At 40.5% G+C, this 24786-nt stretch overlaps 1 protein-coding gene across 5 annotated transcripts in view; it reads left to right on the top strand.

Moving 5' to 3' along the window:
* Positions 1–196: 196 nt before the first annotated feature.
* The window catches only part of ALKBH8 (alkB homolog 8, tRNA methyltransferase), a 44760-nt gene continuing 20170 nt past the window's right edge, over positions 197–24786 (top strand). Inside the window, exons 1-8 of one of the 5 annotated variants that reach the window (XM_039564363.1) lie at positions 197–270; positions 973–1158; positions 5160–5237; positions 6818–7058; positions 8111–8242; positions 9096–9191; positions 10551–10655; positions 13681–13751. In XM_039564363.1, the coding sequence (XP_039420297.1) occupies positions 973–1158; positions 5160–5237; positions 6818–7058; positions 8111–8242; positions 9096–9191; positions 10551–10655; positions 13681–13751 (909 nt within the window). In that variant the 5' untranslated portion in view covers positions 197–270. Of the gene's footprint in view, positions 271–370; positions 575–972; positions 1159–4634; positions 4759–5159; positions 5301–6817; positions 7059–8110; positions 8243–9095; positions 9192–10550; positions 10656–13680; positions 13752–24786 lie in introns of those variants that run through there. The other 4 variants (XM_039564350.1, XM_010400569.3, XM_010400571.2 and 1 more) reach the window with 4 other exon arrangements.

The raw sequence follows: 24786 nt of genomic DNA, 5'->3' as shown, positions 1-24786 counted from the left end.
GCACCCCCAGGTCTTTCCCAGCCACTCTTCCCCCAGCCTGTGGCGCTGCCTGGGGTTGCTGAGACGCAAGTGCAGAACCCGGGGCTTGGTCTTGCTGAACCTCAAAGCTTGGCTTCCTTGATCTGTGACAAAGCGACACACGTCAATTTCCTCGTCAATTTCCCCCGCAGGCCAGCGCTCCGCGGGCAGCGGGGCAGGGCGGTGCCATGCCGGCGCGGCGGGGGCGGCGCTGGTGCCGGGTGCCCGCCCCGACATGGCCGCCTCCTGCAGGTAACGCGCCCGCCGGGCCGGGGCTGCAGTGCCTGGGCCTCGCCCGGCTCCTGCTCGGGACGGGGAGCCGCGGGGGCGGCGGGAGCGGAGGTGGTCTCTGCCGCCGGCTCCCCTGCCCGCCGTGCCGCCCTGTGCGGGGAGCAGAGCCTGCGGCGGCCTGGCCGCGGCTCCGGCTCTGTCCCTGTCAGGACGAAGTGGTGTAAGGGGGAGAAGGCCAAGTCAGTCCCTACGTCTGCCTCACAGCTTTTACAGCCTGCCCCGTGTTTTCTCAGGGCAAAGCGGAACGGACCCTGCCGTAAGGGTGGTGAGGCCCTGGCACAAGTTACACAGGGAGGTTGTGGATGCCGCGATCCTGGCAGCGTTCAAGGCCTTGAGAAACCTGGTCTAGTAGGACGCGCCGCTGCCCATGGCACGGGGTTTGGGAGCGGTTGATCTTTAAGGTCTATTCAAACTCTTAAAATTCTGTGATTCTAAGGCACATTCCTATTATCGTTGCTGTTTGTAGCGACTGCCCAGAGCCCGCGGGTTTGCGGGAGTGTCGGTGGGAGGTTCGGTGCTGGCTGTCCCTGGCAGAGGTGGGACAGGATAGCTGCGGGGACGTGCTGGTGCCTGGATGTGCCGGCGCCTTCAGGCGCATTTGGCCAGTGCTGGAGCTCTTAAATCTCACCTTCGGGCCTCCTGAATGTATTTTTTTTTTCACAGATGTCTATGTGTATACAGCGTCCTTGTACGTTTGTGGTGGCGTGTCTGCCGCACAAAACCAAGCCAAAACTGAGTAACAAAGAGCCAAACTTATCCCTGATCGTGGCGCTCCCTCTGCCGACAGCCGCCGCTCAGCTCTGCCTGGCCACCAGGTGCTTTCGTTTTCAGAAGCGGCTTTTACGGCAGGTAAGTTTCCTGCATTGCTTTAAAGCTTTACATTAACCTTTGTAGTAACTTCAGGCCATTTTGTGACCTGCTATAACCTGAACTCGCGTTGCAAGAGGAAGCCGTTTTCAGTGTGTATTTTCAGGAGCTACTTTTTAAAAATACATGTTGTAAAAGTAGGTGGTAACAGTAGTGAATGCAGCAGTGGATTATCCCTTTTTCTTCTGTAGTCGTGTTGGCCTTTCTAAAGGAGGTGTGAGATCCTAGCAAATGAACTTTCCTACTTCTATACAGTTGAGTGTGACTCCTTTATTCAGCAATCAGGGCAGACTGTTGGTTTCTGTGTCTGCCGAATTGAGCCTCCTGCAGCGATGCAACAGACGAGAGAGTTTAGACCCCGTTCAGACAGACACCAAGGGAATATTCTGCTGTCTCAGCTATGCAGGCAGTACTGTTTGAGATGCCTTCAGGAGCTGGAGGCACCAGGGTGGTGCTGGCAAGCATGACACAGCACATCAGGAAGGTCTTCAGCTTCTTGAGCAGCAGGTGAAAGGCTGAGTGTTGTGGGGTAGGTAATCTCTGCCAGTGTTACATGCTCTTTAGACAGCTGAATCACACCTCATCTGTCCCTTGTTCAGTTTAGTTCAGTGGTTATGAAAGGATAGAAAGTAGCCTTTCAGCTTCAGTTTCTGTGCTAGTTTGACGAATATTGTGGCATGCCTTACTTGCTTTTGCCTGGAGAATGTGGGAGTTTGTGAGGACCTGACTAAAGGCCTGACTAAACTCAGAACTGCTTTCCCTGGAGAGCAGATGAAGTCTTCCAGTATGTAGAGGTGTAGATGTTATGGGAGAGGCCTGACCTTTTCAGTTTGAAGTCCTCTGTTCTGCAGGCTGCATGACAGTGGTCTCAGTGGTATGGATGATGTGCATTGCCTCCACACTTTTCCATCAGAAGCCCACTTTCCCTGTTTCCAAAGTATTAACCTGCGCTATATTTTTGCTTGCTTTCTGTAAACTCATCAAATCAAAGATGCGTCACTTTTCTGTGAAGTAGTTTGGGACGGCCTGACACCCTCCCCAGAGGAGCCTGCACATGTGTAGGCTGTAAAGATGTGGACCTCTGTTCACCTGTGTGTGGCAAATAAAGTTGAGCAGGCCAAGCCTTTTGGACGAAATTGTGTAGATGGTGATGCTTAGGGACACTAGAGTTTAGTGGTGGGCTTGGCAGTCCTGGATTAACAGCTAAACTCAATCTTACAGGTCTTTTTTAACCTGAATGATTTTTTGATTCTATGAAATCTTTTAATTGCACAGCTTGGTCACAGTAGGCTTGCTGAAGGAGCCTGCAAATCAGCTGAATCTTGGTAAGGGTAACCTGTTAGATGCACTTAGAAGAATTTACTTGATGAAAACTTTTTGTTCTTCTTCTCATGAGACTTTTATTTTTCCCCTCCCAGGTACCTAGCCTTCTAATTATCTTATGCTTTTGGGTGTTGGTTTTTTGGTTTTGTTTTTGTGTGTGTGTGTCTCTCACTGTGCTTTTTTTGGTTTAATCAAGTTTGAAATTTCTTGTTCATTATTTAACTAATGAAGGTTAAGATTACCATTGCTCTCTGTGTGTAAAACACTGTTGATTAAGTGAAGAATATTTTGAACTATTTTGAGCTATTTTTCTTTAGAAGGAAGCATGTTATTTTCAAAGAATGAGCTGTGGCCTGTTTGCAGGTCTGCCATCAGGAAAGTAAAATGATTATTTAAGAAAGTACCAAGAGATTCAGGAAGGGAAGGGAAAAAATCAGAGTATAAAATAGGCAAAAACATTTTGAGCTTTATGAGCTTAAACTTTATGAGCACCGTTGCTTTGAAGGGAAATGCCAGACAGTTCCTAACAAATCTATAATAAAAATAATTTTGCAGAGATCAAGATTGATTCTATAACCCATTGATCTTCTCAGCCTCTACCCTTCATTTCTGAAGTCATGTGAAATAATTATTTTAGTAGTCCTCTCCTTTTTCTGAAACTCTGCCCTGTTTCAGGTTTGCTATTTGTGAGATTTTATTCTCATGCATTTTGCCTCCATTGCATGTGAGCATGGCTGTGCTTGAATTCTCTCTAGGAGATCCTGGGAAATGTCAAGAATCTAATGGTGATAGGATGGATTTCAGTGCTGAGTAATTTATTCCGTGTCTTTTGTTTTTTGGGTTTTTTTGGTCAGGCTCGGATATAAATATGACCTTTATGTGGTCAGATATGTGTAAAAACTTGCATAATGCCAGGAAGTCAGGGTTCAAACTGTTACAGCCATGCATGTGACACCTCAAACTTGATAGCAGGCATCTGAAACTGTATCAGGAGAGAATTATTGGTGCCTACCATGCCAGTATCTTGCTATGTTTGCTTGAAATTGTTGTTGACAAGTGTTTCAATTCATTTAAGACCACTGTAAAATCGTGTTCGAGAATGGAAGAGGAATGGTAGGAGGATGAACCAGTAAGTGGAAAGGAAGGGCAAAAGACTGAGTCTTCTTTGGCAGCATTTACTCTGCTCCTTTTTGGAGAATTAGAATCTTTTATTTCCACAGAGCGCTTTTGTCATTCTGATTCTCTTTAAAGATTTTTCTCTTGCAGCGCGGTTAAAAGTTGTGCAGGTTGATGATAGTAATGCTGCAGCAATCACAGGGAATACATACTTACAGCTCCTGTGTAACACTTCAATATTTTATAACAATTTTAGTAGCATATTAGTGCTTGTTTAAAACAAAATTTTCGCTAAGTCATTCAATACAAAGTTGCAATGAATACTAATATGAGGGATTTTTTACCTTTACCATTTTTTGTGGTACGTTGTCATATTATCGTGATTGTGTCTGCAGTTAAGGTATTGGGAAGCAGCTCTGCAGTCATGCAAGCCTGAAGGTATGCAAGTGGATGAGTGACTTCTGGGGCAGTTGACACAGTTAAATAATTACATATGGGGTGATTGACCTACTTTTGTTTCAGTTTTTTCCTTAAAAATAACTGAAACAAAACCATTTTTTGACATGAAGAGAAGATGGAAGGATTGTGTCACGTTGATGATGATAAAATAATGGAATAGGACAGACAACTGCAGTTGGACTGTCCAGCTATACTTTTAGGAGGATTTATAGGAAAGAAGAGAAGATACCTCTAAGATACAGGTAAGGGGTTATGTTGTAGGGAAAGATGAAGTCAAAGTCAAGCTGCATCAGTGTCTGGGAGCTTTGTCATAATCTTACATGAGGTCTGGACTCTTCCCTTGGATTTGAATGAAGTAGAATAAAGAAAGGAAAAGAATGTAAGCTCAGAGAGATGTGGGAAGGTGCTGTATGATCTCAATATAGTGTTAGACCAAAAGCAGCAAAAGATGCAGCAAAACCTGGAGAATGCCAGTGACCCTTAAGTACTCACTGGTTGGTAAATGCTGTGTTGCCATGAAATTCAGTAGTTAATATAGATATATATTTATATGTACACAGGTTTCTGTTCCTTCTCACGACAGGAATGTGATTTGCATTAAGTTTGGCCTTGGGAGATGTGGTGAATGAAGTGTGGAGCATCCGACATCTAAGTATTGGACACATTTTTCTACTCTCAAGAAAGGCAAGTTTGGCCAAATGCCATACTTCGTTGCAATTAGGAAAAAGGAGCCAAACATTTCATCTCCAACTCAAGCATTGGGTGAGGCATGAGAATAACTGAGAAGCTGAGACAATACAAGTCTCATGGCAGTTCCACACATAATTTTTTTCTCATGATCTGCTCTGGAGAGACAGTAGAGAAAAGGAAATTAGCTGAAACTACTGTGTGAAAACAGGAGGGGCAGACAGGTTAAAACCCACAAATGGATGTAGTAATACTGTGAATGTGAATAAAGGAGTGAAGAGGAAGAGAAAAATGGGAAAATGAAATCAAGCATCATAGCAATCTTTTAAAGCTTTATTTTTGGGAGAGATCCTTTTCAAGCTGCACACTCACTGTGTGTTGTTATTTCTGCTTTCCAGAACACCAGCATGGAAGCTAAAACCACTGAAGATCATTTGAAAGTCCATAAAATGAAGAAGAAGGTACTGAGGAAGCAGGTCAGAGCTCAACATACACTGATGAGACATGAGGGCATAGAGTGTGTCTCCCATGCCACACAGGTGACTGGTAGTTGTGATTTTGATGGTAGTGTTAGAATGCTGCTTATCTGTGTTCTGTTCTCACATGTGTCTTGTGTAAAATGCAGTTCTTCCAAATGCACTTCCTGAGACTGATGGTTTTCTGTGCTTCTTTGATTTCAAAGCAGAACTCTACATCAGCAGTTCAGTGTCTATGGAGAGACTTTGATGGCCTTTGGATAAGGTTTTTTTAACCTGAAACAGTAGTTGCTTGGGTTGAGGAGGAGGAAGCATTGGAAATGCTATTGAAGTAGATAAACTTTTCTTCTCTGTCTCTGTGGTTTCTTTTTTATTTTCTCAGGCTTTTAACTTTTGTACCTTTCTGTCCTCTGTACTTCTCTCTCCAGTGTAATTTGTCTCATCTAAACTCCCTGTTAAAAACATGTCGATATTGGAACTCTTTTCCATTTTGTTTTCTTCCCCTAAATAAATTAAGGCTGTGGTTCTGTGGGAGTTGAACTGGTTGGCTGAATTGCAGCTGTTGAAATGGGGACAGCTTTCTCCCCTTCCTTGCAGAAAAGCGACCTAACAGAAAGCTATTCAGATTTTTGATTTGTAGTGTTCTGCCACAGCAGAGTTATAGCAGATCAGAGAATGACCTCACAGATACTGATGTAGCAAAAAGTGACAGGAATTTGCAGACACAGAAGTCAGAGTTTCTAATTTCTCTCTCTCATTTATGAAGAAATACAAATGGCTTGAAACACTGTAGAGCAGTGTCATTTACTCTATGGTTGTTCATCCCGATCCTGCAAATTCTTCCCATTCAAGTGTAGAAAAATCAGTTAGATCTTTACACATTTTTGTAATCAAATTTAGTTTAATTTTCACTCAGATTTCACACCACATGGACAGATGCTAATGACTCAGCAATCTTGTTTATGTTGTAAACTCTTTAGAACAAAGACTGAGTTTTTCTAGTGTTGCTTGGAAGTGGATCTGTAATTTGGGACTTGTTCCCCTTGAAACTGTTCCAGGTACCAAATTATCCATCTAATCTATCCAAAGAGTAATTCTGGGGTCCAGCAAGGTCCTTATTGGTGACAGAACATTTGAATAAGTGATATATGAAAGAAAATCATAGTGCTAGTGGTAAACTTGTGTCAGGAATACAGAAAATGCTTCCAGGCTTTGTGCAAGAGTCTGATTATCTCCAAATTGCATCATCAGTTGCTGCATGTTCTGCAGCAGTTGTGTAGTGGGGTCTTTGTAGATTAAGTGAAAGGAGTGGTTTGAACCTCTGCATGTCCTTCACACGCAGGCCTCTCCTGCATTAACTGAGGAGATGTTTCTAGTAGAGGTTGCAAGGCTTTCAGCCAGACTGTGTGCTGGGCAAGCTCATGGGAATGTAAGTATCTTGTGCAGAATACATAAAAGAGTGCTCATGGGTTTAAATTTTATTTATAGTGCTGTTCTCTTGGTAAAATGTTAGTTTTAAATGAACCAACAATAATCACTAATTCTCTTTTTTTTTTTTTTTTAAATTCTTTTTCAATTAGAGCCTGGTTATTGCCAATGCTGGTCTTGGTAATGGAATGAGTAGACAGCAATTGCTCAGGATACTAGAAGAATATGGAGCAATGGAAACACTCTTAATGCCACCAAATAAACCATATTCATTTGTGAAATATAGGACAACAGAAGAAGCCAAGAAAGCCTTTAATGCCCTTAATGGAAAGGAAGTAACACTGGAAGACTGTGACCAAAACATTGTTCTATATATTAATTTTGTGGAAAAAGGTATAGTTTTTCTGCTCTCCTATATATCCAGCTTCCTGCACACTGCTATCCTTTGCTTTTACTTCCTGGGTTGTAAATATAGGTGAAAGCACACTAGTTTTTATAAGTAAACACAGAGAATGAAAGCTAGAATCTGAGATGCAGGACAGAAAATAATCTTTGCTCCTTGTATTTTATTATAGGATACTCTAATTTCAACTCTATTACTTGGAAGCAAAAGGGAAAAAAAGATTTGAGTAATTTCCTGACCATTCAATACTGCACGTGAAGGTTTTGTGGTTAAAGAACCTGGAGAATCTCCAGACAGTTCATTGGATTTCTTGTGTCACCTTAGTCTTGCAATCTCTAGCTCAGCTTCAAGAAGAAAAATATGCAGAATGGAATTTCTGTCTTTTTTTTCCCCTTATCCCCAAGATTTTTTTTTTTGACTGATTATAAGCTATTTAATACAAGATCTGTTGCTCTTTCTGTGAGCTTTCATAGTGTCTAGCAAAAAGGGTTCCTAGTGTTGGTCTGTACATTCTGCCAGCAAACAGATTTTTTTGACCTCTTAGGATAGCAAACTGAATGTCCCAATGTCAGTGATGTTTCACCTGGGTGTTGTTTTGTACTCCGTATTTGTACATATTTGATTACAGAGTACTCTCTGTGGAAGCAATCTGCTGATATGGTAAATCGCTAAAATTCTACAAAATTAAAATGAAATTCGGGTAGAACCTTGAAGTGATTGGGAAATTCTGTTTACCATTATTTTGACAGGAAAAGCACAAGTGGTTTTGTGTTTAAATAGTGTAGAGTGTTGTTCATCTTATGCAGTAAAACTTTTAGAAAGTGCTTGAATGATGCAAAACTTGGGCCTTACCCTGTTTTGGCATGACAAAAAGGGATCACTCATTCTCCAGATAAGACCACAATGAGGGCTTCATGGTATTGTTAAAGATTTCTACAGCTGTAATATAGTCTCATACCAAGTAAATATATCCCCATAGGGAACACATGGTTTTATTTTCTCTAAACAGTGACAGAATTCTCTTTTTTTTCATATACCTCAGTTTCCTTGCAAAATGCTGTTCCTACAAGCTTGCCTCCAGGCTTAATGGTAATTGAAAAGATTATTTCTCCAGAGGAAGAAAGGAAGATGTTGGAAAGTATTGACTGGAAAGGAGATGAAGATACTCAAAATGGTGGGCACAACTATAGGAATCCAGATATTCTGTACTTTTATGATGTTTTTTCCTACAGTTTCAGGTTATGGGAAGTCTACATCTTGGTAAATGTATTGTCAGAAATTATCCTGTGTTTGTTCTTAGCGTTTTAGGAATTGGGTCTTATACTGTAGTTGATCAACTCCTTAGGGAAAGTGGTCTGAATTGATATTCTAGAATGGATTTACTTGAATAACATACCTGCATCCAGAGACAATTAAAGTCTTTTTTATGTGTCTTGTGCCAAGCAGAAGACTTTGTAATTTGATGTCCATCTCAAGAGCTGTGTCTTCTTTTAAGTAAAAAGTAACTTAGTGAGGCATACGTTCCGGATGCTGTCGTGCTTTCACTTGAGTTTGTGGAGTTAAATCCTTCAATAAATGAATTCTTGGAAATCATTTCAGAGTTGCTGTGTAAATTTGTTCTGTGGAGCAATGCAAAAGTTATGTTGACCTTATCTAGTGTGTAACTTGGTGATTGATAAAAGCAAAGGGTCTTGAAGTATCTCTAGGGTATTCATCTGGTGTAAGTTCAGAGATCAGGGCAAGGAAAAGGTGCATTAAGCATGGCTCAAGAAAATGGGTATTCCCTGCTTCTTGCATATACAAAAACACCATCCCTTTGACTCAAAACAGCAGTGAATGTTATGCTTGATGAAATACAAAAGATAATAAGGCAGAAGTGTGTACCACAAAGAACGAGGGTCACATACACTGTTTTAACTGCTAATTAAAGAATGTTTAGGCTTAACAGGTCAGATGGAATAGGGAAACATAGCAAATTGCTTGCAATGTTTTATGTAGTCTAACTTTAAAATTATGTGTTTTTACAGCCCAGAAGACCTTAAAGCATAGAAGAGTAAAGCATTTTGGATATGAGTTTCGCTATGATAACAATAATGTTGATAAAGACAAACCATTACCTGGAGGTGAGAACTTCCGTATTAAACTGCACTTATTTTGCCCTGATGTTTGAAACCATTATGTAAAGCCTTTAGGCTTAGCTGAGTTATGGCTGCGAGATTCTGGTTAAAGGAGAGCCCTTGCTGTATCTTAAGGACACACCAAACAGTGCCTTTGAGTTTTGAGATTCATTCCAAATTATTGTGAGTGCTTTAAGACTGTTGTCAGTCACTTGGAGCCAGAGGTTGCTGCCCTTTGTTGAGGTCTGGTCAAATAGGGCTTTTGGGATTGTAATTGTCATTCCTTTTTAGCTTTTTGTTCCATCAAACAATTGCATGTTACAAATTGCATATTAATTTGTTTGGGGGGTGTGACGTATGTTGCTGTGTATATTTATCTCTGCCAGCTTGAAGCTTGTTGGATGCACACTGAAATAAAATTTCCTTTGCTCTGAAAGCAATTTTGTAAAGGTTTCAATAACTCCTATTTGGAGTTGAAAGCTGTGAGTCAGAGCAAAGCCAGTGAGTCATCTTACAGAGTTAGATTTAAAAATAGTAAAATAGGAGAGTTAAATTCCTGTAAAACTTGAAGGTGTTTAAGGTGATGCATGTGTACTGGGGTGGATGCAGCATGCAACAGAAGGATTCTGGTTATATTAAGATTTTAACTGTGAAGCTATATCATTGTAAGAGGATTGATATGTGAATTGTTTTCTAGTCTCACAGACTATTTTGTGTGAGAGAGAAGCATAAACACTTCTTGAGGGAAAACAAAAATAAAAATCAGTAGATTCATGGATGGGATAGTAGTAACATATTTGTTGGTGTTACCTTCAGCAGAATTTTTCAATCAAGTCCTCAGGTAAAATAGCAAACCAAAGCTTCGGTGGAGGACTATGCCTTCCCCATTCCTGTTTCAAGACCATCTTAACTTCAGCAGATTTTTTTGGTGATATATTATCTAATTCAGTAACAGATTTCCAGAGAATAAATTTTTTGGAGGGCTCTCTGCACGACTGACTCTCTGCATAATAATTTTGCTTCTTAACTGCAACTCTTTTATTGTAATTGGTGGAAACTTTGCCTTTGGTTTGATGTGGTTTTATTTATGTGTAGAGATACTACAGTTTGCATTTGTTAGGGACTAATCTGCTTCTGAATGCAGAGGCCTTGGAGGAGTTGGCGTTTCTAATTTTGAGATCTTAAAAATATATTGGACTTGAAGACTAGGCCCCCAGTTCTGATGTGTGTGTTAGCAGCAGATGCAGAGTAATCATTATTAAAGATGGACTTGCATGTATATGAAGCTATTTCTATGTATTTTTCCAGTTATATTTATTGTAAAAAGATGTCCTGTCTTGTTTACAGTTCTGTTTCTGTAACTAGGTCTTCCTGAAACTTGCAACCCATTCTTGGAGAAGTGCTTAAAGCAGGGATATATCAAAAATAAGCCTGATCAGCTGACTGTAAATCAGTATGAACCTGGACAAGGTAAGTTTATTTGTCCCTCAAAAATTGTGAGCTCTTTATCTTACATTGTGGTTTAACCCTGGTAGGTAACTAACCACCATGCAGCTGCTTGCTCACTCCCCTCACTGAAGTAGAGGAGAGAATTGGAAGACAAAAGTGAGGATTGAGATAATGGGTTGAGATCAAGACAGTTTAGTAAGTTAAAAAAAAAGAAAATAAAACAAAGGAAAACAAGTGATGCAAAAAATATTCCTTGGCTACTGGCCAATCAGTGCTCAGCCAGTCCCTGAGTAATGACATCCCTGGTAAACTTCACCCTTAGTGTTATTACTGATCACAGTGTCATATGATCATATGGAATGTTCCTTTGGTCAGTTGGGGTCAGTTGTCCCAGCTGTTTCCCCTCCCAGCTTCTTCTGTACCCCCAGCTGACTTGCTGGGAGGGAAGCATGAGAACCATAGAAGACCTTGGTACTGTGTAAGCACTGCTCAGAAAGAGGTAAAACATCCATGTATTATGTACACTGTTTTCATCACAAATCCAAAGCATAGCACCATACAGGTAACTGTGGAGCAAATGAACTACATTCCAGCCAAACCAGTACAGCTTCCCTAAAAAGCAGAAGAGTGTAGCATCTAACTGTGACATGGTGTAGGGACAGGATTTAAGCACTTGCTTAGGGTATTTTCTCTGTAACCAGAGATGCTTTGAATCAAAACTAAAGTCTTAATACTGGTTTCCGCACATGGGAACTTAGTTCAGAAGTGCAGTCTTTGATACTACTGTTACGGAAGATAATGGTGTTTGAGTCCAAGGCCATAGTTTAAAAACTAACTAAAAACATAGTTTAAAAACTAACTAAAGAGATATAGGAATAGGTAGTCATATTTGTTTTTTTTATTTAAGTGCATTTTTTTACGCCAAACTTGTATTGCGTCCTGTAATGTGCATATAGTCTCCATGAAATGGCTCTTGCTGTTAGCGCATATGATATAATGTTAGTGTATGTGATATATGGAGTCTTAAGTATGATGCAAGCAGTGTTCCCTTATCTTAGTAATAAGGAATTACTGTATTTTTAAAATTTTTCCCAAACTGGAGGCTTCTGAAGAAAAATAAACTTCTAATCACACTTCTAGGGAATAAATCACATGCTGTACTTTTTGCTAAGCTTAGTCATCAAGGTTAAGTATCTGGCTTGCTTTCCAGAGTGAGTATCTCATTTGTCCTTAGGAAGAAAGAACATTGGCTTTACTCTCAGAATTAATGTCTCACATCTATTACAATGTCTACTGAACAAGGGTCTGAAAAGCTGATCCTATTTGTTTGTGTATCTGACAATACACAATTAAATTGATGCAGTTGTGTACTTCTGGCTGGGATATCTGAGGAGATTAGTTAGAATTGTAGATTTCTATCAAGAATGGAAGCAAGTTTTCTTGAAAAATCAAACAAACAAAAACCCAAGCCCAAAGCAAAATACCCCTTCTTAAGTGCAAATCATTAGGATATGAATGAGTACAGAAGTGCAGTCAGATTAATACTGTCTGCATCTTTGTTCTGAGCCATGTTTTCACTGGAAATTATACCTGAAACTTTAGTGAGTTATGGCTATGAGTGTCTAAGCTGGAAGGGCCACATATAAGATACTTTAAATGAGGTGGGTAGATCAGTGTGGCCTCGGTTGAATTATCAGTGATAGTGTAGAGAGCTGTCGATGTTCCCCTGCTGCACAGTGAATTGCACAGACTTCAGTGTGCCTCTTAAGGCAGAACCTCAGTGCTTTGTACTGAGGCAAAGTTATGAGCCGTAACGAACAGGTATCTTATCTGTCCTTGGTTTTCAAGTCTCACTGATTTTCTGTCAGATTAAATGTTGGTCCCATAAAACACTTGTATTGTTTTCACTGAAACTAACGGAATTCAGAATATTTACATCTGGATGTAAAATCTGCCAGGTAGAAAGGGTACTTTATAGAGCTGACTGACACTGTTAAAAAAAATTGTTTTTAACTCAGGAATTCTCTACAGAGTCCCAAATGAACTTGGGTAGAATTTTTAATAAACAAATAAAACTGTTTCAGTTTGGATGGTTGAGGAGTTACTCTGTCTGCCTAGGCCTGCAGTGGATCAGAGGACAGTGTAGTTGCAGTTCCCCCAAGCTGCCTGCTGTTCTCCCTTGCTCCACTGCTGACTGCCATTCCCCACCATGTGGTGAGATCTTGCTGTGGCATGCACACTGCTGTTTTAGCACTTGGTGTTAAAATGTGTGACACAAGCTGCGGGGATTGGCAGTTTCTTTCTGATTAGCAGATATGAAAGAAAAATCTAAAAGGCAAAACTAAAAATGACTGTCCTTTTGGCAATTCTGTTATGTGTGTGTACTCAAACACGCACCGACAGATGTATTACCCAGGGCTTAGCCTAGCAATGATGTGTGTTTGCCTAGGAAGTGCAAAACAGAGGCAGGACTTGATCCTAACAGTGCCTGCCCCTGAGATACTAGGTCCTAATGCTGAAGCTGAATCCCTTAATGCAGTCATTTGCTTAGGAAATAAAGGGATTTGAGATTACTCCTCTGTGAAGAGAGTTAGGAAGAAGTACATGATTGTGGATGAACTAAAGCCCAAAATTGTTATATGTGCCATAACTGTTAGTGCTGAGGGCTGACCTGCCTACAAGGAAAGTGAAGTGATTGAGCTGCTCTCTGCAGCAGGGAGAGCGTTTGGAGTCATCCAGGAGTGAGGGAAGCCTTGGACTAACGTGGACTATCTTGTAGGTATTTTTACTGATTATATAAGACACCTAAGTTAATTGTGTACATCTAATCTGGATGTGTAAATAAGACAATTGCCCTGAATTCTTATGGAAGGCAATTCCCTTGTTTATGATAAGGTTGGTTTGTTCAACCATACATCCCAGTTTTCCATATGGACATCCATAAAAATAGGGCTTGCTAATGGAGATAGCACTCTATTACTATTGTTGTTATTATTATTATTATTATTATATTGACTTTTTTGTTGTTTGTATTTTTTTAAAACAGGAATTCCTCCCCATACTGATACACATTCTGCTTTTGAGGATGAAATAATCTCTCTCAGTTTGGGAGCTGAGGTACGCTTAACATTTGCATGTGGTCTTATGCTTTACTGAGAAGTTCCATTTTCATATTGTTAATTTGTTAATTTGATTTTCCATGGTGTCTGTCCACATTCATGCAAACTTAATATTAAATGTGAAAGGTAATGTGATACGCTAATCAAGTAACTTCAATACAACATTGTCACTGGAAGATTTGCCAGTGATAGCAATGATTCTTAAATCTTGGCATCCAGTTTTCCATTGACCTTCCTTCATCTTTATTTCATGCTTTAATTTTACATCTTCTGCCTCAGTCCTGCAGCCCTGGGCTTTCTTATCCTTTCCATTTCAATGAAAAGGCTGACTCTGGCACGGATGCTGTGTTACTTCTTTGATGTAACACCATAAGTAGTGCATTTCTAGGTTATTGTATTACAGCATACCTGTGTGATGGTCTCAGAGATAGCCAAAAACAGTGATTTTAATCACGTGAAAAATACAAACCTTTTTGGGAAGTGGACTGCCTGGAGCGTTTTGAAGCTGTAAAAGGTTGGAATGTGTACATTTCAACCAGGGAGACAGCTAGACTTGGGCCATTTCTAGATATTTCAGGCATAGGCATTGGATTACAGCCTGTTAGGTATCTCACAAATTTTAGTGCCTTTTCCTAATGGGCCATAAATAAACTTTTCAGGTGCAGGCAGTCAAAGCACAGATGCAATAAAACAAGCCAGTAGCCCATGACATGCTGCATTGTTTATGGCTTTTCTTTCTAGTACTTCTACAATTTTTTTATGATTTCTTTGTAGTTTTGTGCACTTAGCTCTTCATCTGATTTTAAAATGAAAATGTCAGTTGCAGTAATACGTGAGTTAGCTATTTTAGGAGTGAAGCCCCCTTCTCTATTCCCATTAAATCTTGCCACGGGCAAAATTTACACACTCTCTTAATAAATAATTGGACTTACACATACAGCATCAACCTTTGGTGTCTTTCTCTTCTTCTCTTCATTTTTCTCTCTGTAGGATGACTTGTTTTCCTACCTGAATACATTAGGCTGCAAGGTGGTAGAAAACATGCATAAAGCCATATGTCTTGTCCTTTTTTGTTCTCCTCAACAGTAAATGCACACATTTAAATAAAAAGTGCCATAAAGAAATAACCTTGCAACCCAGCTGATTCTGTATTCTATTTTGGAAATTGGCAAACCAGACACTTCAGAGGAAAAGAAGGAAGCAGAATGCCTCATTATGCTGAGGAATGGAAAGAGCATTTCTTTCAATTGCTTATATGCTTGTCCCTTCAGGATCTGAATTAGGCAGATTGTGATACTTAATAACTAAAACAAATGCATTGGCTTATGAAAAAGAATTCTGGCAGAACAGAGGACTAAACACAAACACGCTCCTAGCGTGGTGACTTAGTCATCACCACAGATTCTCAAACTCCTTATGTCATGTTCACAGGCCCACAGAACTGTTTAAGTTGGAGAGGATCTCTTAAGGTCATGTAGCCCAAGCTCCTGCTTAAGCAGGGTCAGCAAAAGTAGGTTGTCTAAGACTGTGTCCAGTTTTGTTTTGAATATTTCTGCAGATGGAAACTCCAGAACCTCTGTAGGCAACCTGTTGCAGTATTTGACCTGTGTCACAGTAAAAATCCAAACTGTTTCTTTGTGTTTTGATGGAATGGCATGGGGTTTAAATTGTGCCAGTTGTTTCTTGTCCTGTTGATGGACACTGTTAGGAAGAATCTGGCTCCCTCTTCTTCATTCCTTCCCATCAGTTATTGATACACTTTAATAAGAGCCATCTTACCTGACCCTGAGCCATCCCTTCTCCAGGCTGATCAGTCCCAACTCTCTCAGCATCCCCTTATGTAAAGATACTCCTTTATAATCTTCCTGGCCCTGTCCTGGACTTGCTCCAATAAGTCCATGGCATTTTTGTAGTTGGAAGCCCAGTCCAGTCCCAGTACTGGACAGAGTACAAGAGATACGTCTTCACCAGGGCTGATTAGTGAGGAAGAATCACCTCCCTTTAACAGCTGACAGTGCTCTTGCTAATGTAACCCAGGACACTGTTGGCTTTTTTTTCTGCAAGAGTACATTGGTGGCTCATGTTCAACTTCTTGTCATCAGGACCTCAAGGTCATTTTTGGCAAAGCTGCCTCCTAGCTCATCAGCTGCCAGTGTGTAGAGATACATGGGATTGTTCCTGACCGGGTGCAGGACTTTGCACTTCTGTTTGTAGAACTTAATGGGGTTCCTGTTGGCAGCAGTTGTCCAGCCTGTCCAGATCCTTCTGAATGGCGGCACAACCATCTGGTATCAGCCACTCCTCCTAGTTTTATTTCACCTGAAAATGGGCTGAATGTGTGCTTTGCCTCATCATTCAGGTCATTAATGAAGTTGTTAAACAGTGCTAGCCCTGGCGTCAATCCCAAGGGCAGCCCACTAGCGACAATTCTCCAACTGCGCTTTGTGCCACTGTCATCTTCGGTGGTACCTTGCAACCTAACTCACATTACTGAGGATCAGTCTTTTCCTCAGTGGGGAATGAGTTTATCCAGTAAGAAAGCACTCTCTACTATTTTGTTAGAGGAATCACTGTAAGTTTAGTTTGTTTCTGCAAACCTGATTTGTATTGAAAAATGAATAGTTACTGGCATGTATGCTCATTTTAAATATAAACAAATAATCTTGAGAACAAAATAAAGGCATGATTCTTCACAACACTGCACTTGTCTTGCATCAGAAAATTGACAGCAATCCAAGCTCTTGTGTGAAATGAGGTGGAAATGTAGGTGTGAGATCCTCTTTCTGTCACATGAAACAGCTTTATCAAGAGGCACAGAGTGGCCAAGTAGTTGCCCTGGTTGGTGCAATCCATTGTGTTTTGAGGATTTTACAAGACAGATTAAACTTGTTTTGAAGGAGAATAAATCTCATTATTGCTTTCCACTTCTGCCTAGCTTATAAAAACTATTGAATAGTGTGAGAGCAAAGCAGTGAGAGGTGATTTGTCTTGTCCCATAATACTTCAGGAAAAGTGAGGGTCTCAGGCTAATCATTCCCGTTTGTAACCCATTTCTTTGGCATCTCCTGGGAAACTGCAGAATAAAATGAGACTTCTAGAATGTCCTGTGGACTTGTAATTGCATTTTATAAATCACCACATTCACCCTTTCTTTATAGAAGCTGATAGACTGAAAATATTAATGAATATCAGTGTCGGTGCTGTTGTATTGAATGCACTTTATTTGGAAATTGTCATAGTAGGAAAGCCAAGGTAATGTGGTAAATTTAGGTGAGTGACCTTCTATTAAATTTAATGGCAAATCATATTCTATGTCCATGAATTTGAACAAAGTACTGCAAAACAGTCCTTTCTGTTGAGAATGTTGGTTTTATTTCAGTTAGGTGTTATTTTCAGTGCCTCCATTTGGTGTCTCTAAAGATATGCAGTTTTACATCTATTTCATCTTAGAAGCCTGGCCAAGTTTGCAGCTGTCTCAAAAGAATCCTAATTTTAAAGCCTGTGTCGAATTTCTCTTTGCAGGTTTGCGGCAGGAGCTTGATCAATAGTGAGATTTCTGTTTTTCCACTTTTCCTAATTTGCCATTTTATATGCTGCCATGTAATGCTTGATTCATTAAAACTTTAGAAATACAGAGGTAGCATTTCTAGTATGAGCTAAGTAGTGCTACAAACATATCCAACAATAGAAGAATTTTCCCTTCCTGGCTGCAGATCTTACTCCCAGTCAACAGCTGCCAACACCCTGCAGTCCCTCCTTGTCAGCTCTGCCCCGCTGTGTCCAAGACTGCTGTGGGACACCCACTGCACCATGCCAGAGAGCAAAGCACAATCATAGTTTGCTCAGAGGGGGTGTTGTGTTGGCACAATACTCTGATTTATGTTGTTGTGTCCCATTTTCCTAAGATCCAGCCCCAGGCTTGTTACTCTCTTCTCTTATCTCTGCTTTTCCTTGACTTACTCTGCTTCCTATCCATATGCCTTGGGCTGGCAAAAGGCTGATACAAACACTGAGAACTGCTTTGATGCTCTGTCTAGGCCCTGACCTAATGTCTGAGGAAGGAAAGCTTTAGGGATGTCAGCCAGACTTGTGGCTCAGGGTTAAAGAGGGGGGCCATGTACGGAGGATCCTTGACCTCTGCCTAACTTCTGTTAATCTGACCACATTGATCATCTCTTAGCCTGCGGATCTTAAGTGCTTTGATCTATAAAGAGAACCTGTGACTCTCTTAAGCCTTGAAAGAAGAGCAATGTTACAAAGAAAAACTTTATGCGACCTTTTGAACAACCTTTGAGTATGGTCATTCTACCACTGATAGAATGAGGTATGCTGCTTCTGCTCATCTCTCAGTTTGATAATCAACCCTTTTTCTGGCACTTTTGCTTCTTACCTGTTGATTGATTTCCAATCTGTCTTGGTTAACAAACAGAAACCTGTAGCTGGTATAGCACCAGCTGTTTCTGTAATGGCTGAGAGATTTTATGAGAAGCCTATAGAAAGTCTAGACTGTACCCAGCTTTAGACAGTTAGCAGCTGTTCTGTGTCTTGCATGAGCTTTAACAAGATAGGCAGGCACTGCATAGTGTTGTGTGGTCCAGCTCTTATTCTGCTTATCTTGGTTAGTTGCTAATTCAGTTTAATTTCCTTTTTACATCTATATTGCTTTATTTTTTTTTGTTAGAAAGCATCTTGCCTATTTAAGGAATTACTATGGTAGTGGCTATACCGAAGTTTTTTTCTCCATCTGTGCTGGTAGGATGATGGTAGTGGGTGAAATAGTGGTAAGAATCATCACTATTTAAAAAGAGATTGTGTTGGCAGAATCAAATTGTCTCTGAACCCAAATGGAAGACACTAATTTTAATCACTACAACCTAATGCTGAGTTTAGAAGTTTGTTCAGATTAGGTAGGATTCCTAAAGCTCAATAGTGTGCTTTTCCAATCTGTAAGACAGGTGCAACTCAAGAAACATGTCTTACAGACATGGATTTTATTGGTTCTTGAAGAATAGTGACTTGCAGTGGTTTTAGCTGGAAATCCAAATGGACTTTATTTATACTTGTATACCAAGTTTAGTTGGTTTGTTCCATTTAAAGTGGTATTTCATTTTTGAAAACTAATGCAGAGCTGCTCCATGTGAAAGGTATCCTGAGCACCGTAAATTAAATTTATCAGGCTTCATAAGTCTGTCTCTCCTGTTTGCATTTGCTTTTTATAGCTGTGTCCTGTGTGTTTCTTTCTATCCATGTCATACCATACTGTCACTGAGCTTGGATGAGATACAAGAACCACCAAAAAAGGAAGAACTTCCTGTTAATGTAATTGAACATTGAAATATGCCCTCTGAGATAAGCAACAAAGCCTGCAGCCCCTTTGTGGGAATACTTAAAACAGTCTTAACTGCCTCTTTTGGGAAAGGTGAAACTTTCTGTTCTGAATTTTTATTTCTGTGCTGGATGTCTCTTCCCCATTTTCATACAGGATTCTCGTCATAGATACCAACATGTCCTGATGCTTCTACCTGATGAGTTATTTTAACCTTTGGAAAGATCCTGAAAGCCCAACTGCGATGTAAACTGTTCAAACAGAATCTGCGTTAAAAAAAAAAGACTCCTTGGTTGTTGATAGGCTAACTCCTGTTTCAGCCAAGGGTAACAAGAGCAAGGCACCCACTGTGTGCAATTAATGCAGACAAGCATTTGTTTCCAAGTGCTGTCCAGGAATCTGCTAACCAATTTCAATTTGCATTGAGATGGTACAAGAGCAGCACTTGGTCAAAATTGCCCCCAGAAAAATGATTTGATAGCATTATTTCTCTGGAAGCTGTATGGCGGTAATTTGTGAAGAAACAAGACAGCAGTGTGGAAATCTTGCTTTCTCTGATCTCTCCTAAGCTCCTTGGGAAGAACAAAATCAAAGCTAAGCTATGATAGAGCCACATTTCAAAGTTTTGTATGTAAAAATATGCTTTTTTGCTTCCCTTTCATATTGGTGAGACATAGTTTCCAGCTGCCTCTCTCTCTCTCTGAGATTGGGCATTTACCACCAGGGGGCCAATACCAGGCAAGTAGCTCTGCAAAGATTGGTCTCCTGTCTCCCTTCTGTTAGATTTATACCAGCCTGCCTTCCTCTCCACAGAAGGAAGAAACTTACCATCTCCCATCTCTTTCCATAAAGCTGTTCCCCACTATGCAAAGCCTAGTAGCAACTACATCAGTGCTGAGGAAGGAAAGCACCCTGTAGTTTGATTGCTGTGGGATCTCTGATCTGCAGAATGTGCTGTGACTTGCTGAGTATTTCTCCGGGGTCTGCTAGACTGGGAAGCTGCCTTACTCCATTCTCTGTAGTGGTTTTGTTTCCTGTTCATGGTCCCTTATTTTGGCTACTGAAGGGGAAGACAGAGCTGCAGCCCCTCCTGGTTCATACCCCTTTGCTTTCTTCACAGCCAGCTGGTTGTTCTTTTTAGCATCCTGTGTTTTGTTTGAGCCTTTCAGTGTTGAGAAAGGGTTGTGGGAAGAATGTTCTCTTTGTCTCCTGAACTCCTCTGGGCAGTGCATCCAAAGCAAATGTGGAAAGAAAGATAAAAGAAATGGCAATTAGGAGGAATTTGAAAATGAAATCACTCAATATCACATAGAAAAATATATAGAGATGCTATAAAAATGTCATATGGTTCCAGTTATTTCTGTGTGATTGTGAGAAAACTCCTACTGTGAGTGAAATACTTTCTAAAATGTTTGCAGTCTGCAGTAGGGCTTATGATTTTCTGACTGGGGTCATAACTGCTAAATAATGAAGGAAAACTTCTGCGTAATTCCTTTACCAACTTGATTCTGTTTTAACAGAACCTGTTGTCACCAGGCTATTTGCTGTTTCTGTAGTGTGCTTATTTTGTATGCTGAGGCAGCATCATTTCATTTTCAATTCTCAGACGTCTGGCTGTTAAGGCACTACTGTGACACACAAATACAGATACTGAATTTTTCAGTGGAAGCAAATGTACTCTCTAAAAAGTGTCTTGCTATTCCATAGCTATTGCTACATTTTTCTAATTGGTTTTCATGTGGTGGTGTACTAGTTTGAAAACAAACTAGTGGTAGGCACCAAGTCAGAATAACAATTTAATGGGGAAATTCAAGAAAAGGGGGGAAAAAAAAAAAGAAAACACTGGTTCAAACTGACAAGAGTCAAGATACAACCTGTTAGGCAGGATGGTGGTAGCAGTCTGGTAGAATGGTAGCTGCAGTCCTCTGAAGTGGTAATCCAGTAGAAAGGCTCTGCTCTTCCTCAGAAGGTCTAGTGGTGGCTATGTAGCTCCTGTCCTCTGGAAATCCAGTGGAAAGGTTGTCTCTGGTGTTCAGAGTCCCAGCTTATAACCACGATGGGATGCTTGGTTCCTCCCTCTGGGTGGAGCATCTCACAATGGGGTAATGAGTCATGAGGCAAAGTGTTGATTAGGCTCATTAACAGAAGATAGTCCAGAGGGAGTTATCTCTGAGTCAGGCGGCAGGGCAATGATGGGCCATTAACAGAAAGATAGTCTGGGGGGAGGAGGCAAGGAAACACTGCCCCTCCTGATTTCAACAGCTCATGAGGATGATAATAGAATACACTGCAACCCAGGACAGGTAGGAAAAATATAGATAGATAAAAATCTTGGGAAAATATTACATTATGGTGTACAGTACTGCTAGTTTTAAATGAAAACCTTTTTTTCTCTCTTTTGTACTTCATGCTTCCCATGTATCCTTCACTATGATGCATGAGCGATTCTTCCACGGTGGTGAGATGAATTAACTGTTTAAATATGAAGTTTCTATTAATTCCAGTGAAAAAAATATTGTAATAAAAGAAAAGAAGCATCAAACAGGAGACCAAAGGCAGTGTGGTCAACAGGTTGAGGGAGGGGATTCTCCCCCTCTACTCTGCTCTCATGAGACCCCTCCTGGAATACTGCATCCAGCTCTGGGGCTGCCAACATAAGCAGGACAAGGACCTTTTGGAGAGAAGCTAGAGGAGGATCATGAAATTGGTAAGAGAGCTGGAGCTTCTGCTATGAAGACAGGGTGAGAAACTTGGGATTGTTCAACCTAAAGAGAGGACTCTAGAGAGTTTTCCAGTACTTAAAGAGGGCCTACAGAAAAGTTGGACAGGGATTCCTTATTAGGGAGTGTAGTGACAAAATGTGGAGTAATGGTTTGATACTGAAAGAGGGGACATATACATTAGATATTAGGAAGAAATTCTTTACCGTGAGGGTGGTAAGACTCTGGAAGTTGTGAATGCCGCATCCCTGTAAGTGTTCAAGGCCATGTTGGATGCTTCTTTGAGCTGGTGTAGTGGAACATGTCCCTGCCCATGGTGCTCTCGAAGGTCACTTCCAAACCATTCTAAGATTCTGTGAAAACTAACAGAGTATTTGAATTTACATTTCAGTTGGTATTTTTACAGCTAAAATGGTTTCTGAGTCAGGTTTTGAGTTGTCATTCTTGAAATGTAGTTCCATTTTTTTATAGAAACCTCTGTGTTGTTTTTTAGTAGATAATAATTTCTTAATTTTTTAAAGCATTTTTTATTTTGTCAAGAGGTTCATCAGTGGAAGGTATTTCAATTCCCCATGTTATTTTTAGAAGGTCGGTACTCGCTGTGTGACATGGAATCCTGGTGTCTGCTACCAATTAACAGCAAACAGGCTGAACTGGAGCATTAAAGATTTGTTATCTTTAGCTGTTGCATTTCAGCTGTACTTCAGTTTTGGAATTCAATTCCTTTTGGAATAAGGAAATCTAATTTCATTAGCCAGTGATGTCATCTCTATTGTCGTAGGAGCCTATTTTAAGACTGTGGCAAATTTCATGTAGAAATGCCAAGTAGTCAGTCAATAGTAACAATCACAAGTAGCCTATAAGCAAAGAAACAAGCTTAGCTTGTTAAGCTCCTGCTGTGGTGTATTGTCTCTCTTTGCTTTGGACAGAACTTTGTCATACCAGTAAGTGTAGGAAATGGGGTTTGAAGTCTGTCTGCATTTATACTACCTTTACAAATCTGAGTATTTTGCATGCTGTAATGTTCTGTTTCTGTTTTTCTTACCAGCTATATTTTGGGAGGAGTTTCTCCACAGAGCTCTTGTTGCAGAAGAGTTGAATTTTTGCTGAGGAACTGGCAATTTTGAGCAGTTAAAGTGTGCTGGAGCTGTCTGACCTGTGATGCTGATACACTTGACAGAAGGATTCTGTCAGTGGGAGAGTCTTGCCCCTAGCAGAGAAGCAAGTAGGCAGGCAGCCTGTTGGTGCTGCCCAGAGGCAATGCAGGGAAAACTGGCCTCTTTGCTGAGGCAGCAGAGGAATGGTTGGAGGAAACCAAAGTTGATGGTGCAGCAGAAAACAGTGAGAGCTGGACACCTCACAGTTCCTTGTGAGGTGTTCGTGTTCCTCCTGCCCTTCGTGTTACTGCCTGCATCTCTGCAGTGCGTGTTCGTTCATGCAGTCTGTTGTAAATTCAGGGCCAGATGTTGAGGCCCTGGTTAGAGCTCTTCTGTGTAACTTTTGGCTGCATTATGAGAAGACAGTCATTGTCTTCTCATCTCTTCCACAGCAGATGGAGGGAATGACAAAAGAAAGAGATGACATTATTTATGATGAAAATCAGCAGTGTTAGAATACTGCCTATCCAGATTTCAGAATGTGTTTTCCCTTTATGGTTGTTTCCCCTGCTTTAAAATAGTATTTAGATGTCAGATGTGTGGGACTTCTGTGGGGTGAAACATAGCAATTGAGTAATTGATAAAACAGTTTTCTTCAAATGATTTTAAAGAAGTGTCTTTGTGTCATGCAGCATTTTGAATTATACTTTATGGCCACAGGAGACATCATTAACTAAGAAGATGGCTTTCATTAGTTCTTTGGGTTTTGTTTGAGGGGGTTTTTTTGTGGGTTGGTGTTTTTTATCTTTGTTTTTTTTTTGGTTGGTTGTTTTTTTTTGTTGTTGTTGTTCATTTGTTCGTTTGTTTTTGGTGGGTTTTTTTTGTTTTTTTTTTATTTGTGGGGGGTTATTTTGTTTGTTGTTTGGGTTTTTTTTTTTTTTTGGTTGGTTGGGGTTTTTTTGAGGGTTATATGCTTTTGACTGCTAAGGAATGATGTTTCTTAATGTATTTAAGGAATTTCTGCAAATTCATCCCCAGATCTTTGTTCGTCAGTAGATTTCCCTTTTACAGTGAAGATGTAGAGGATTAAGAAACAGGCCATATGGTAGTTTCTATAGCAATAGATTAAAAACCATGTCTTGTCAGCCCTTATGAGATATGATGCAAAAATTAGTTTGGGAAGGCACAGTTTGCATGTCGTGTATCCTGGAAGTTCTCTTTTATTGTAATGATCTCTGAGACAGCTGTTAGATGCAGGTATGAGAAGGACTAGCTGACCTTTGTTTCAAACTCTTGAGTGAATAAATTCATCATTTCATCCCTTTGAATTACAGGTATTCAGCACCACACTGTTTCCATACTACTGTCTCAGAATGTAGGGGCCAAGATTTTAGTGATGATAATAGTGCAGGAAGAGGTTTTAATTAAGGCAGAACTCTTTTAAACAGAGTTGAAGCATCTGCTGAATCCATACTTGGATGCCTTATTTAATAACTTCTTGTCATTGGCATTCAGTCCGGGATTAAAGCACTGGAATTTTAGAGTTTACGAGTAGGTGTGCACTGCATGTGTACCTGTGCACTGCATGCCTGAGCCCCTCTCTAATCAGTGGGGGTTGAGTCAGTCCAGCCTATGGGTAATTCAGCTCATGCTGAGTTAGACATCTATTGTTTCATTTAATAGGTTTCAGTTCCCTAATGGGTTGTTTTAAAATCTAAGGCCAAATGTAGGTCCTTATCTTGAACTGATTTGCCTGTTTCCACCCCAGACTTTACGTTAGCCTGAATTCCTGTACTACAGCACTGCAAGCAGAAAGCTGAGACCTGCAGAGGAGAATAAGGTTTGATGAGCAATCCCAGTGTTTGTAGAGAGTGAGGGAAGATGGTTTTC

Source organism: Corvus cornix, chromosome 1, assembly GCF_000738735.6.
Source record: "Corvus cornix cornix isolate S_Up_H32 chromosome 1, ASM73873v5, whole genome shotgun sequence".
Classification (NCBI taxonomy): Eukaryota; Metazoa; Chordata; class Aves; order Passeriformes; family Corvidae; genus Corvus; species Corvus cornix.
Note: the sequence above shows the minus strand (reverse complement) of the source record. Positions and strands in the feature narration are given on the sequence as shown.